Here is a 13,794-nt window from a genome sequence, read left to right as displayed (position 1 = left end):
ATCAAGTTCTTCTGATATTTCTTCAGCATCTGCAGCTCTTTCTGTTGATCTTCTTAATCTTTTATCTAATTTATCCAACCAATCACTTTCTTGTGCAACTAAAGCACGGAATTCACCATATTCATGGCTAGCATTTTGTAAATGTCTATATCGTTCATAAATTCGATCTGTAACATCGGTCCAACGAGCATTTAAAAATGTAAATCGTCTACCAAGTTCTTGCACTGAAGATCCTTCAGAACTTAATAATTTATCATTGCCCATTTCATTGAGATTTCTAAATTCTTCTACTCGCTTATCTATCTTTTCTTTTAATGACTGATATCGACCACGAACTTGAAACAGTTCAACAGAAGACGTTATTTTGGTTTCAATTGGTATTTCTTTTTCTAAACTCGATAACCACTTTGTAAAATCTTCTATTCCATTTATTATTTCATCATTTTTTTTCAATGTATCCTCATACTTATCATTTAAACTTTTAGCACCATCAACGATAGCATTCCATTTATGCGACACAACTTCTAACTTATTATTTAACACATTTGCAAATTTTGGTTCAGAATTTTCAAGTAATTTATTTGTAGAAATTTGGAGTTTTTCTATTTTTGGTTTCATTTCATTTATATCTTCACAAAAAGATTGAATCTGTTTTAATCTAAATTCCATAGTTTCAATATTATTTGATACATTATCTTTTGATAATTCTTCTAAATATTGGTTTGATTTTTCAAGCCAATTTTCAAGCTCTGAAAGCTCATTATTGAATATTTTTAAAGATTGAATATCTACGAAAGATTAATATATATTTTTAAAAAAGAAAGAAATAAAATTACATATAAAAATTAAAAAAAAAATAACATATACGCACGCGTATACATATATAATAAATATATATATATATACCTTTTTGCAAATTTTGTTGACGTTCTTCTAATATTATGGGTATATCACTCCATTTAGTAATAAGATCTTGTAATGCATCTTTAAGTCTTTGACCCTGAGACTCTCCATTGGTCTTCATTATTAATTCATGTCCAACACTATTCACATAATTATAAGCTTCTTGATGTTCTCTCAAAGAATTTTGCAAATCGCTGAATTTTCGTAATTGTTCTGTCATTGTCTTATCATCTGACATTACTATATGTTCTGATAATAACATACTTTCCACATTATTAATAAAAGAAGTGAGATTAGTAACTGCATCTGTATATTTCTTCGGCGGAGTTTTATCAACAGCATCATTTAATTCAGTTAATTTTTCAGATAATCTGAAATGATATTGGGAAATTATTAAAATTGTATATATTTTATATCAATATAAATTGTATATATTTTATATCAATATTATATATCAATATATTACATATTTTATATATATATAATATAAAATTTTATATATCAATATAAATAATCAATATAAATAAATAAAAAAAAGAAGGTATTACGTTTTATATAATTTTTCCCAATTACAAACAAACATTTGTATATCTTCATTTAAATTGATAGTTTCATTAATACCAGTTTGATTTTCTGATAATTCTTTGGCTTTTTCTAACAATTTTTTTATGCGCTCTTCATGAGATTTCATTGATTTCAATTTCACCTAAACAAAAATTATATTTAAATTAAAATTTTATTTAGATTTAAAAAAAAATATATTTTAAAGAAAATTATTTTAAAATATTTTGAAAAAAAAAACAAAACAATATTACTCTAAATGGTTCCACTTGATTGTTTCCTTTATTTGAATCAAACCATTTAGAATAGCTATCTAACATTAAATTCAAACTAGCCAGTTCTGTTCGAAATTTTTTTACTTCTTCTAGATATTCTATACGATTTCTTATTTCTTCAAGCCGACTATTAGTTGCCATCCAACAATTCTGTATATCTTTAATTTTTGTTTCATCTGTTTCAATCGATTCATTAGCATTTTTTAATTCTTCGAGAAGCTGCTTCCCCAATTCTAAAACTTTGTCATAATCAATTTTATGTGCTTCTATATCAGCAATTGTATCATTATAAACAACTTTCTTTTCTTCGATGCTTAATTCGTCAAATACTCCTTCCGATCGTCCAATTTCTAAATCAACATAATCGAGCCATTTATACAGATTATGTAATGCCGACTCAAATTCATGTCTACTTGTACTATCTACGCGACGTTTCTTTGAATCACTATGAGGTGTAGACTGAAAAGAAAAACAGTAAATATAAGAAATATAAATTCACGTAATAAATATTTTATAAAATTTATAAAATTTTTCGCAAATATACAGTTGCAGTAATTTCTTCTTTATAAGCGATACTTGTTACTGTTTCAGACATCCATTCATTGCCTGTAACTACAGTTGTTTCCCTCTCAGTCTTCAGATCGAATTCAAATCCCGAATTTGTTATCTAATATTATATAAAAATAAAAAATATTTTCTGTATAGATAGAAAATAATATATAGAAATAATATAAATAATATATAGAATAATATATAGAAAATAAATAAATTTTATATGTTACCCTTTGTGTTTGCACTTCCATTATTTGTCCCACTGCTTCCCATCGATCTTGCAAATTTTCGATTTTTTCTAATATATTAATACATTCTGGTGAAGTATTTTGTCCTTCCAATTCTTGAATTGATTCTTGTAAGGACATTAACTTTCTTTGATTTTCATCCATATCCATTTTTAATATTTGTAATTTTTTAATTCTTTCAAGCACTTCACCAATTTCAGAAGCAGGATTTGCTTCCATTTGTTTTAAAGTAATTTCAGTTTCATTCAACCATGACATTAATCTTTTATAGTCATCATTAACATTTTGCCAAAGTGAAGAAAGAGCCTGCAAACGTTGCCTCCTTTCTTCTTTCCATTGACAAATGTGAGTCCATCGCTCTCCGAGAGCAGATAATTGATCTTCCATTTGCGCATAAACTGCTTCAGAATTTTCTTCATCCACAACAACTACCATATTTCTCATACCATCAACAACTCCCTGCTGTGCTTCAATATCTTGCTCTAGTTCATTCAATTGTTTCAGTTGTTCATCTAAGGCAGATTGATTTAATTCAATAGCTGCCATTCGCGAAATTCTATCTTCAGTCCTTGTTAACCATTGCCGTAATGCATCTAACTGACCTTGTTGCATTTGCATAAGAACCTATAGTAATTAAAAAATTATTTAATGATATATAAATGATATATAAAATTAATATTATTGTTATTATACGTACTTCATGAATTTTAGTTTGTCTTTCCATTGCACGCATTCGAAGTCCTTCCCATCGAGAATTTAATAATGACATTTGAACACGAACTTCGTGTTCTTCATCCTTGTGTAAACCGCCTTCCGCTAATAATCTCGCACCTTCTTCCAATACAGCACCAACACCATCTTGATGGCCGGATAATTCTACCAAAAATGTTTCGTGTTCGTGAAATTGTTGCTTTAACACTTCTAAAGTAGATCCAGGATCTGGAGCATGATTTAATTTATCTTCTGCCTCCAAAAGCCAAGTCAAAACTTCCTCGAGAGCCACTTGATAACCACCAAGTTCTACCGATACGTTTGTTGCAAGACTCATCGGTCGTGATGTTGGTGTTCCAAAATTTGTAAAAGATAATGTATTCTACAAATATTTTTATTTTATAAATTTTTTTATAAATTATACGAATAATATAAAATCAAGGTACCTCTGCTCCCGGAGTAGTAACCGGGCTACTATCACTTGCTACTGATAGATCTAATTCGCCTATATCATCTCCAGAATGAGGTAATGATTGAAAAAGACACATAACGTACATCATTATTGATTTTTTATCCGGCACCGATGTATTCACATCTGTCATAAAATACAATATATAATTTTTAAATATTAACATAATTAAAAGTAACATTATAGAAATAAATATTAACGTTAATTTTTTGATTTATATTACCTTCTGGATCCAACAAACGTTCAATACCCAATTGTTCCTGAGCAATACGAAATGCATGATCTAGTCTAGCATTGGGATGTTTACGCGCTATGTTATTAAAATCAAATAAATGCGGTTTCCATTTATGAAGAATAGCATTGAATGCTAAACCATCTGACCAAGATGTAGTAAAGTTTTTAATATCAACTCCAGAATAATTCTAAAAACGATATAAATATCAAAATTTTATCATATATTATAGCAATAAATTAAAAAAAATATTATTTTAATTCGATATTTTCACCTGTGAATTTTGACGACACCATGCTAAAAGAGTTTTCTCTAAATTCGTTTGTTGTAGTTCTGTCATTAAATCTTTCAGATGGTAATGTACCTAAGGAAACATTTGATTTAATCTCAAATAAATGAAAGATTATTTAAAAGAAATCATATAAGATAACAAAAATGATAACAATAATAAAAACATACTGATAATTTTTATTTTAGACAAATTAATTCAGTCATAAAACTGACCTGCCAGTGTAGAATAATACTCCATACTAATCCAAGTGTTAGCTTAGGATTCCCATCAACTATATCGTTACTGCTAATATTTACGAGTTTTACCTAAGAAAATGACAAGAAACATTAGTTTGCATTTTCTACATTGTTTTCTAATATGTTTTAAATATATCCGCAACTTACATTATTTTGTTCAAGAATTTGCAAAGCTTTATTAACATTATTCAAATGATGAACTCTCATTCGACCGCGTTCTCTTTTCTGTAAATAACAAATAGATTATAAGATTAAGTATTTTTTTTTTTTTTTTAAATTATCAAAAAGAATTATAAAGTACGATTTAAAGATATTCATGAAACAGCATAAATATGCGGAACGATGCATATTTTTCGCTCGGAATACTCTTACGCCTACTATATATAGATAACAGTTTTATGTAAATATTCGTAATGCTCGATAGGCGCACCTGTTTGGAATTCTATTCGTAAAGCTCATAATGTAAACACGAGACGTGCTACTCCAAGAAGCATTTAAAGAAAAAAATAATTGTCAGCGGAATGTTTAAAAGATTACATCAGACGTAAAATAAAAATACCATGTATGTCTCGTAACAAGCTATCGCACCTATCCATTTAGATTATGTAATCATTCACCTATATTGAAAATACTATACTTACATAGACTTTAGACGTGAGAACTTCTAAGAGAGACAATAACCGATTGCCATCTCGTAAGTCAACGAACAAATCAGAAATCGGCTCGTGATGATTCTGCGATAAAGATTTAATTTATTATTTAATTATATTAATGTATTCCTATATTTTTATATTTAAAAATATGGCACGTACCTTAAGTAATTGCGAATTTATCCATTTTGCAAACGTTTTCTTTTGTACATCTTCCCGCTCATCTGCAACATATTTAATCATTATATTATAATCGAAAAATAATTGTTCTTAATCTAAATCAATTTATCGCATTTATATCACAATTCAATGTGATAAATTACATAATGATATATCAGTCTTAATAATTAAACAATACTCGAAACAATTGTACAATTACATTTTAGATAATCATAAATTAGATAAAGAAAAAATTAATAAATAATATAAATGAAAATATATTATATAAAAATATATATACAATAATATATATTATCAATGATAATATTATACATAATGTATTAAATTCTCAAAACTATCTTGAGAAATTTGTGGAAAAGGGGATAATTCAAATCTCATAGTTATTATGATTCGGCTGAAAAAAAAGCAAGGAATTTTGATTTAAATATTTTGTTCCTGAAACAAGAGCAGTGGTTTCATTGTCATTTCGACATTACCGCGAAATTATTGTCGACGTGGCAACGACGTCTCGTCATCTATCGCGTTGACACTCATTGACCCCGGTAGATGCAGCAGTAAACTCTTGAAATTTAGGTCGGCCAACAGAAAGTCATAAGCATGATACTTAAATACCTGGTTGGATTCTGTACGACTAGCGATTTTTCAAGAGTCATCACGAGAATTTTATTTTATAGATATAGGAAGTTTGAATATCCCTTCAAAATTCAGAGACTTATAACAAGTGTTCAACTTGTAAAGGTAAATTGTTCGAATGATTCATCGTACTTTGATCAAAACGGTCTTTCACTCGTTTCTACGATATCTAAACAGAGTCCTTCAAAACCCGACGCAACCGCATACATTAGACGCATTTTTACCAGAAACCAGAATATTCAGATTCCGATCATATTGCTTTAAACCGGCCTATGCTATAAATTCTTACTCGAACAATATCCTATATCCTATATCCTTCACAAATCTCCCAGATCATCTATTCCCATTTCAAGTTATCACCATTCGTCATTGCCCTCGATCGCACATCCTCGAATTATTGCCAAGTGAAACGGTCTCGACATCATTAAATCCATCAATATCGCAAATACAGTATTAATCATTTAGGGCTTTATCAGAATCCCTGACGCTAATCGATCCAGAAAGCTATGCATTTTTTGTCCTACATTTGAGCAAACAAATAAATCGAAAAGAAACGTAACAAACACGCGGACGTCACTGGCCAGCGAATGAATGAATGAATGAACGGTCGTATTTATCTTACATTCGAAGGCATACAAGATAATGGAGAGAAGCGAAGAGAAGCCGAGGGGGATATTATAAATCGCGAATGGCGATCACGTAGCCGAAGCAAAGTATGCCGTAAGATACGAGAGCGTGCGTCTTTCCTGGCCTGGCATCGGCCAACGTGGAGCCTTTCCTTACGAAACCGTGCCGCTTCCGAATATGGTGCATCCAGTTCTTTTGCACCGTCATACGATCCACCAGTTTTCTTTACGCGATGATCGTGCCTCGTTCCTCTGAATCGCCGCCGTTTTCTGTTAGAAAAATTCAATCGCAACACGTAATCATCGCGCCACTTCCTGCGCGCTCTCGATAGACCATCCTACGCGATCGGGAGTAACGACCATTAGAACGATTGTTCGATAGCGATACACGTTAGCCATGCTACTAATAGGATGGTATTTACTCGTTAACTTGGGAGGATGAGTTAACTTGTTGTTTAAAAATATCTTCTCACTTGGAAACTCGACTTACAACGGATGATGATGATTCACGGCTAGAAATCGGTTAGAGTCCGGTTGCGAACAATTTCTATCGTTTCTGGAAGTTATTTAAACTGTACAATGCCAACAAAGATTATCGATTGAATGTTTAGAATATATATATCTATATATTTTTCTATTCCAATATTTTAACACAGGATTTGAAATTCATTCTATTTATATATAATTATAAGTTTCTTATGAATTTTAAAAAGATATTTCTTATATATAATTCGAATGAATTGTATTTTTAATCATTATTTACAAGAAGATATATGATAGACGACAAGTTTAGAGATGATTGCACATGATGAATATAACGGAATTTCAAAGCCGAGGTCATTCAGCTTTCGTAGTATCAAACGGAAAATGTGAATCTTAACATTCGCGAATACTTATTGTCGTTTTAATCTTAATCGATATCAAATATTTCCTTGTCAGATTAATATTAGAATTAAATTGATATTAGAAACATAGTTGCAATTCATCAAAATGCAATTCATCTACTTAAACACTGTATCTAAATTTACACTAATAATGAGATAATTTATTCAAATCGCAAGATTGATATGTAACATTGATAAATATAAATCAAATTTTCGTAGAATGTTGTTTGAAGAAGGCAATGAAATCGTTTTAATTCATATCAGATAGAAACTATATAAACTATATATTTATGATTCGACATTTCGCACAATATAGTTCTATATATCACTGTAACACTAAAATACAGGAAATCAATTAGTAGTATACATCTGATCCATGGAACTATTACATTATTATGTCAAATCATTCTCAAATCTATTGATTTTTGAACTATCGCAATCTATATATTATCAATCTATATCGGATCGAATGTATCGAAGTTACAAGAAACGAAACAGTTGTATTCACATGTCGTACAAACTATCTGTAACGAAATTCCCTTAACGTCTTCTGGAACCCAAAGCTGGATTCAAGTGTTTATACGCACATGCACATCTGCTGGTTCACTTTCAAAGCAACTAATGTAAACAGTGATGGTCAAGTATGAAGTATGCGAGAAAATATTGCATACGCCGTTATTAAATGAAATATACACATCACATAAAATTAATCATAGCTTTTGATAAATGCTGAAACTTCATTATGGAAAAATGGAATAAAATTATAGAACATATAAATATATCGTTTAATTTTTAAGTGGATTTGTGTCTATATAAACGAATATTTGATTTGATTTAAATACAAATTTCGATATTCTTGCTCGAATGATTTTTAAACCTGCAACAATTGCTACGATCTACCCTTTCGCGATTACAAGGGTTGAACGAACCGCAAGTTCGAAGCGCGTAATGCTGTTAACGCCTCGATAATACATCGCCGAGAAAACAGTGCCAGCCATCTGAAACCACCGCTAAACTTAGCTAAATGCGCGCTAACGCGCTCTCTTCTCCACTATAAGCACATTCATTAGAGTAAATCAACGAAACAAATATTTCACGAGTAATGTCGTTGTACTGACACCTATCCAACTTTCTAAAAAGAAACCTTGGATTTTTTATCGTTTGCGTTTTATCGTTTACAAAAGCGCTTATGAGTCATTTTTTTCGTGAATCAAATAAGAATGATTATATATTATTTCTTTGTATTGACTCTATAATCTATAAAAATGATATATTTCAAAGCTTGATTTTTAATTATATTATATAGTAATTAAAAGAAAAAGAAAAAGAAAAAATAAGATGTAAATAAGTCTTTAGATAAAGAAATATCTACATTTACAATCATAGCAATCTTTTGATTATATCAGTATATATAACCATTACGCCATCGATAGTGCACTAGGTTTGCAATATCGCTGTCACAGCACGATCTCGAGTATCAGTTACCTCAAGGACGTAGCATTTTTCGCGAGTCAACTACTACTTGCAAGAGAAATGCTCTCCGTACAGGTATCTTTATATTCAAGCTCGAATCTCTTGGAGAATTATACGTATCGAGATCGAGTCATGATTCTACGTCGAGCGGGAGCTCTTACGCATCATTCTTGAATGCACCAACTGCCTCGGCAATGTCGGAATTAACGATCTTGAACCTGATTCTCTCCCTTTTTTCTTCTTTGAACGTTCGCCTTACTTTGTCCCTTATTCTTTCTCTTTTTAGCTAGATCGTTAAGCATCGAAAAAGCCTTTGAACAAGATGCTCAAAACCACTCGATGTCGCCTCTTCATTAAAAAGATGCAAATATCGAGAAAATGAAGAGAGAAAGATCCGAAAAATGTAATGAAAACCTAACCGTACAGAAAGAGGTTGCGCGTCGTCGTTTTACGATAAATTACCTTAATTTTGTCGTAAACATTCTGGCGGTCGAGGAACTCTTAATTCTTTGCGCAAGACAGAAAACTGGTCTATAAATATCCTTACTTAACATAGTAGTTACGATTAATGTTTGTAATTTCATAATAGAACTTGAAAACAGTTGTAAGAAGTCGCAATCTCATGATTATTTTCTTCACTAACTATGAAGATATGTCAATCGATGTTTCTATTCTTTTACTATCACACTGCATCTAAAAAATAAAAAATAATATCAAGGAAACATATTTTATACTTAAAAAAGAGTGGTGAGAATTAATTATGTATAATAGCTACAAAAAGGCGGGAAAACTGTATCTAGGCCAACAATATATTCATTCAAACACACTTTGCGTGTCTATTCTTTATATACAAACTTAAAGGCTTAAAAGTCGCAAAGCTTTTAAATGCTTTTCGACTATAAACTATTCAGTGTCGCCTTTTCATTGATCGACACTAGCTTGAAAGCAAGTAGAACACTACGTGCACTTTGCAAACAAGCTAACTGCCTAGGATAACTGTCAATATAGAGAATAATTGTTTAAACGAGATGACAATGAAACGAGAACTACCAACCACGAAGATTGCATCTTCTCTGGTGCGTATACTTGGAACGCGTGTCGTTGGCCCTAACGCACCATCATCTGAAGTTCACAGGTCAAATGAATTGATGGGATCGCGTAATGTTCACACTAGCATCCTAGTATTTAATGTGTTCAATTCAGCGTATATTTTCAGTCATCTCTCAATATAATCGACGTAAAAATATACTTTTCTTCTGTTCTGTATTGAATTCAGCATATAAATATGTAATTCAGCATCTACCTATGAATGAAATATTTTATATTATATGTATATATAAAATTAAATAATGTCACTTGATTTTTTTAATGAAATATAATAACTTAACGAAAATTATTTTTATCTATATTAGTTATATCATTATAATTAATCGTATTCATTCAAATTGAAAAAAAAATATAATAGAATAGATCTTTTAATAGGTCTGATATATAAAAATTATATTAATAATGAATGCATTTAATAAATATGTTTGATGTCTAATATTTTAAAAAAATGTATAAAAAAATGATAAGAATTTACATTTAAATTTTAATTTAAATCAGCAATATTAATGTACACATATCGCATATTAAATGCTAATTAATAGAATATTATAAAAATTATAAAAATTTATATTAATAGAATATTATAACATTTGAATACGGAAGCAATTAATCGTAACCTGTATCAATTACATAAGTTATGTCAAATTAATCCATTTTAAAATTATCGATTTATTTTATAGATATAATGTAATAAAGTATTTAGTATTATGAATTCATATTAATACCATATATAAAAGATTACATTTAGTTGTTTAATTGTACATATTTATTCATATTTCTATAAGTCATTTATTTTTCTTTAATAAATTATAAATTTAAGACATAAATTATATATATAAATTATAATATAAGATTTATAGAATATACTCTTGAGATATTTTTGTGATTTAGAACCAATTGAATTAAATCAAAATTTATCATGGAAATTTTAAATAAAACTTGCATTATAAAATTATAATTTTTGATAAATATCTTGAGTTTAATATGATACAATATATAGATTGATAGTAAAAATATTTTAAAAATTATGTAATATTAAAAAATAATTCACATGATAACAAATAGAATCATAAGTTTTTTTCATATTCAACTCATAATTTATTATTCATATTTTTACAATTTATTATTTACCTTTATACGAGAAATGAATATACGAACTGATATTTCTATTAAAGATATATAATTTTTGTCTATCGCTAAAATAGATTCATTGAAATGAAGAAAACAAAGAATCTATTATTTTAACAAATTTATGATTTGAATTTTGAATTTATGATGAAAATTGAACAGTGAGTTTCGGAATTATCAGAAACGAGTTATTACAATTATTACATCAACGATGATTCGTACTACTACATCATAATAAAATTAAGCAGGTAGAAAATGAAATTACGCCTTCTAATTACCGTGACAATCATATAATCGTTTATGCGTTAATAAGTCAATTAATACAATCAATTTTACGCGAATTATTTAACGAATGAGATTTCAGTCTTTTCTTCAAGAATACCCCATTGTTCTCATACCTAGTAATTAGAAATTCTGTCGATAAACACATATTAACCTATTATAATGTCTGCGGTATATTTAATGCAATATAAAGGTTAATTTTTTTACTATTATAAAAGAAAACAAATACGTAAAAATCAAATTATGAAAATTAATCAAATTAAAAATTTTAAAATTACATTTTTGAAAATATAATTGAATTAAATGATATGTATGTAGTTTTCTCAAAATAAATTCCAATTTTCGTATTTTATGAATAGTAGATACGTATACAATATAAGTTCATCGAATTTAATACTACATAAAGCACGCATTCTAATCTAAATGACACCACTTACGTAGTCCAGTTATCATTCTTGACATACACGTGTTCCATACCTCTTTCTTCATATAATATATATGCATTTTGCACATACGCTGAATAAATATTTCATCGATTAGATAAAAAATACAGATAACCTCATTACCTACTGATGATGAAAATAAAAAAATATATATATAAATAATGAAATAATTTAGTTATAATATTTTATATATAATATTTTATATATATATATATATATAACATATTAAAATTATCAAATGTATGTAAATATGAAAAATATTATTCAAATTATAATATGTGTAAATAATATAAAATTAATCCTAACAAATTGATTATTAATATTTAGTGTTAAATTTTTAATTGTTCTTTAATATATATTCTTGAATATAGCTTAACATAAGCTAAATTTAAAAGAAAATCGAGATAAACAATTTACTTTCAAATAAATTTCTTACTTTCTTACCGGCTTTCTTATTTTCAAATAAATTTTTTAATACCAGGCAATTCTTAACTAATATCAAGATATCAAGATATTATATGACATATAAGATATAATCAAAAAAATAAAAATAAATTAAGATATTAATCTTTAACGTAAAAGACAATCAAAAGTAAAAATATTCGAAAGATTCCGTACAATAAAATCATAATTGCGGACTGACATACCTATGTAAACGACTTCCATCTTGAGACTTTGTAGAGACGCAGTCACTGAATCGGCGACGTAACAATATCCAAGGGCACGTTAGTGAAAAGCACAAAATATCACATCGATTACGATTATGCTAAATACAAGTTATCACAAATTCCACTATATAAGAATAAAAAACTAATACTGGGAATAATAACAATTGTTAACTATAAAATGAATAGAACCGAATTTCGAACCGATTTCGATGATGAGGTTAGAATCGTGCGCGCACAACGCGCGACAACAGCGATCCTTACGCGACACTTGTTGATTCTACACTGTCAAGAAGACCACTGCACCCGTATGCGCAAATACATCGTCACTTACACACATGAACTTTTAACTTTCTCTCTCTTTTTCTCGTGCACTCTTTCTTTTTTTCTCACATTCTCTTTCTTTTTATCTCTCTTCCTTGTTTATCTTATTCCCACTAACGATGGCGTTTTTTTTATGCGTTTACAATCTTTGATGCGATTGGAACTTATATGTGAAGTCACAGTATCGTTGCTTTTTCATGCGAAGAACAAACATCGAATACGGCAAGAGAGATAAAGAAACAAAAATATTTAATGATATTGAGATGAAAAAAATAATAGCTAATTCGTAAGTCAAAAATGTAAAAGGAAAAAATACAGACGTTCTTACTTTCATACGAACGTCAATAAACCGCCGAACGAACTACACACCAGCCGAGTCTCGAGCAAACTGGCAACCTCGGAGTTCAGGCAAGTAAGGCCCAACTTCCCCCTCTTTTACCTGCCCTCTAGCAATGTATACTATCTTTTTGTCTCACTTCTTTCTATAGATTATTTTATTCTTTCCTTTATTTTTGAATGGTTCTTCCTTTCCCTAACATATCGTGGGATTTTATTTATTGTTCACATAACAAAACAATATAATGAAAGGAATGTTAAAAATTTGAATCCAATTAGTTAATTAAAATAAATTAAAATTATTTAATAATTTATTTATTAATTTATTTATTATTATTTATTATTACACTTAACATTGCATTTATAAAATATGTAAATAGCATACATATAATTATATGATAAATATATTGATATAGCTTATAGAAAATTAATAAATGTCAATCAATAATTTATCAAAAATTTGCCTTTACCGTACTATAAAAAATTGATTATAATTTTAAGTTTCATGAAGATAAAAAAATTATAATCTACAAATACTGAAACAGGCCCCCAAGCTCTTTCTCGCAAACCATAAGGCCCAATGT

General features: G+C 28.8%; 1 protein-coding gene and 1 long non-coding RNA gene across 23 annotated transcripts in view; both read right to left on the bottom strand.

Moving 5' to 3' along the window:
• Positions 1–13,794, bottom strand: part of LOC108003197 (dystrophin, isoforms A/C/F/G/H) — a 419,614-nt gene that overhangs the window by 402,190 nt on the left and 3,630 nt on the right. For 20 of the 22 annotated variants that reach the window (XR_009828767.1, XR_009828769.1, XR_009828768.1 and 17 more), the window contains exons 3-16: positions 5,292–5,353; positions 5,121–5,213; positions 4,627–4,704; positions 4,456–4,548; positions 4,226–4,315; positions 3,943–4,141; positions 3,697–3,845; positions 3,237–3,632; positions 2,522–3,163; positions 2,284–2,406; positions 1,719–2,198; positions 1,452–1,609; positions 907–1,274; positions 1–788 (exon numbers count right to left, since the gene is read on the bottom strand). Coding sequence is in view for 19 of the 22 variants with exons in the window: in XM_028669405.2 (XP_028525206.2) it covers positions 1–788; positions 907–1,274; positions 1,452–1,609; positions 1,719–2,198; positions 2,284–2,406; positions 2,522–3,163; positions 3,237–3,632; positions 3,697–3,845; positions 3,943–4,141; positions 4,226–4,315; positions 4,456–4,548; positions 4,627–4,704; positions 5,121–5,213; positions 5,292–5,353 (3,719 nt within the window). In the remaining 3 variants the exon portion in view is untranslated. Of the gene's footprint in view, positions 789–906; positions 1,275–1,451; positions 1,610–1,718; positions 2,199–2,283; positions 2,407–2,521; positions 3,164–3,236; positions 3,633–3,696; positions 3,846–3,942; positions 4,142–4,225; positions 4,316–4,455; positions 4,549–4,626; positions 4,705–5,120; positions 5,214–5,291; positions 5,354–12,532; positions 13,269–13,794 lie in introns of those variants that run through there. The other 2 variants (XM_028669404.2, XM_062070824.1) reach the window with 2 other exon arrangements.
• On the bottom strand, positions 7,175–12,521 carry LOC133665643 (uncharacterized). The gene is made up of 3 exons (XR_009828772.1): positions 11,880–12,521; positions 9,388–10,228; positions 7,175–9,273 (listed from the first exon to the last, which is right to left on the bottom strand). It is a non-coding gene; the product is annotated as an uncharacterized LOC133665643 (long non-coding RNA).

The sequence above is a fragment of the Apis cerana genome, linkage group LG1, assembly GCF_029169275.1.
Source record: "Apis cerana isolate GH-2021 linkage group LG1, AcerK_1.0, whole genome shotgun sequence".
NCBI classification, from domain to species: domain Eukaryota; kingdom Metazoa; phylum Arthropoda; class Insecta; order Hymenoptera; family Apidae; genus Apis; species Apis cerana.
The sequence above is the reverse complement of the archived record's forward strand: the minus strand, read 5'-3'. Positions and strand labels throughout refer to the sequence as shown.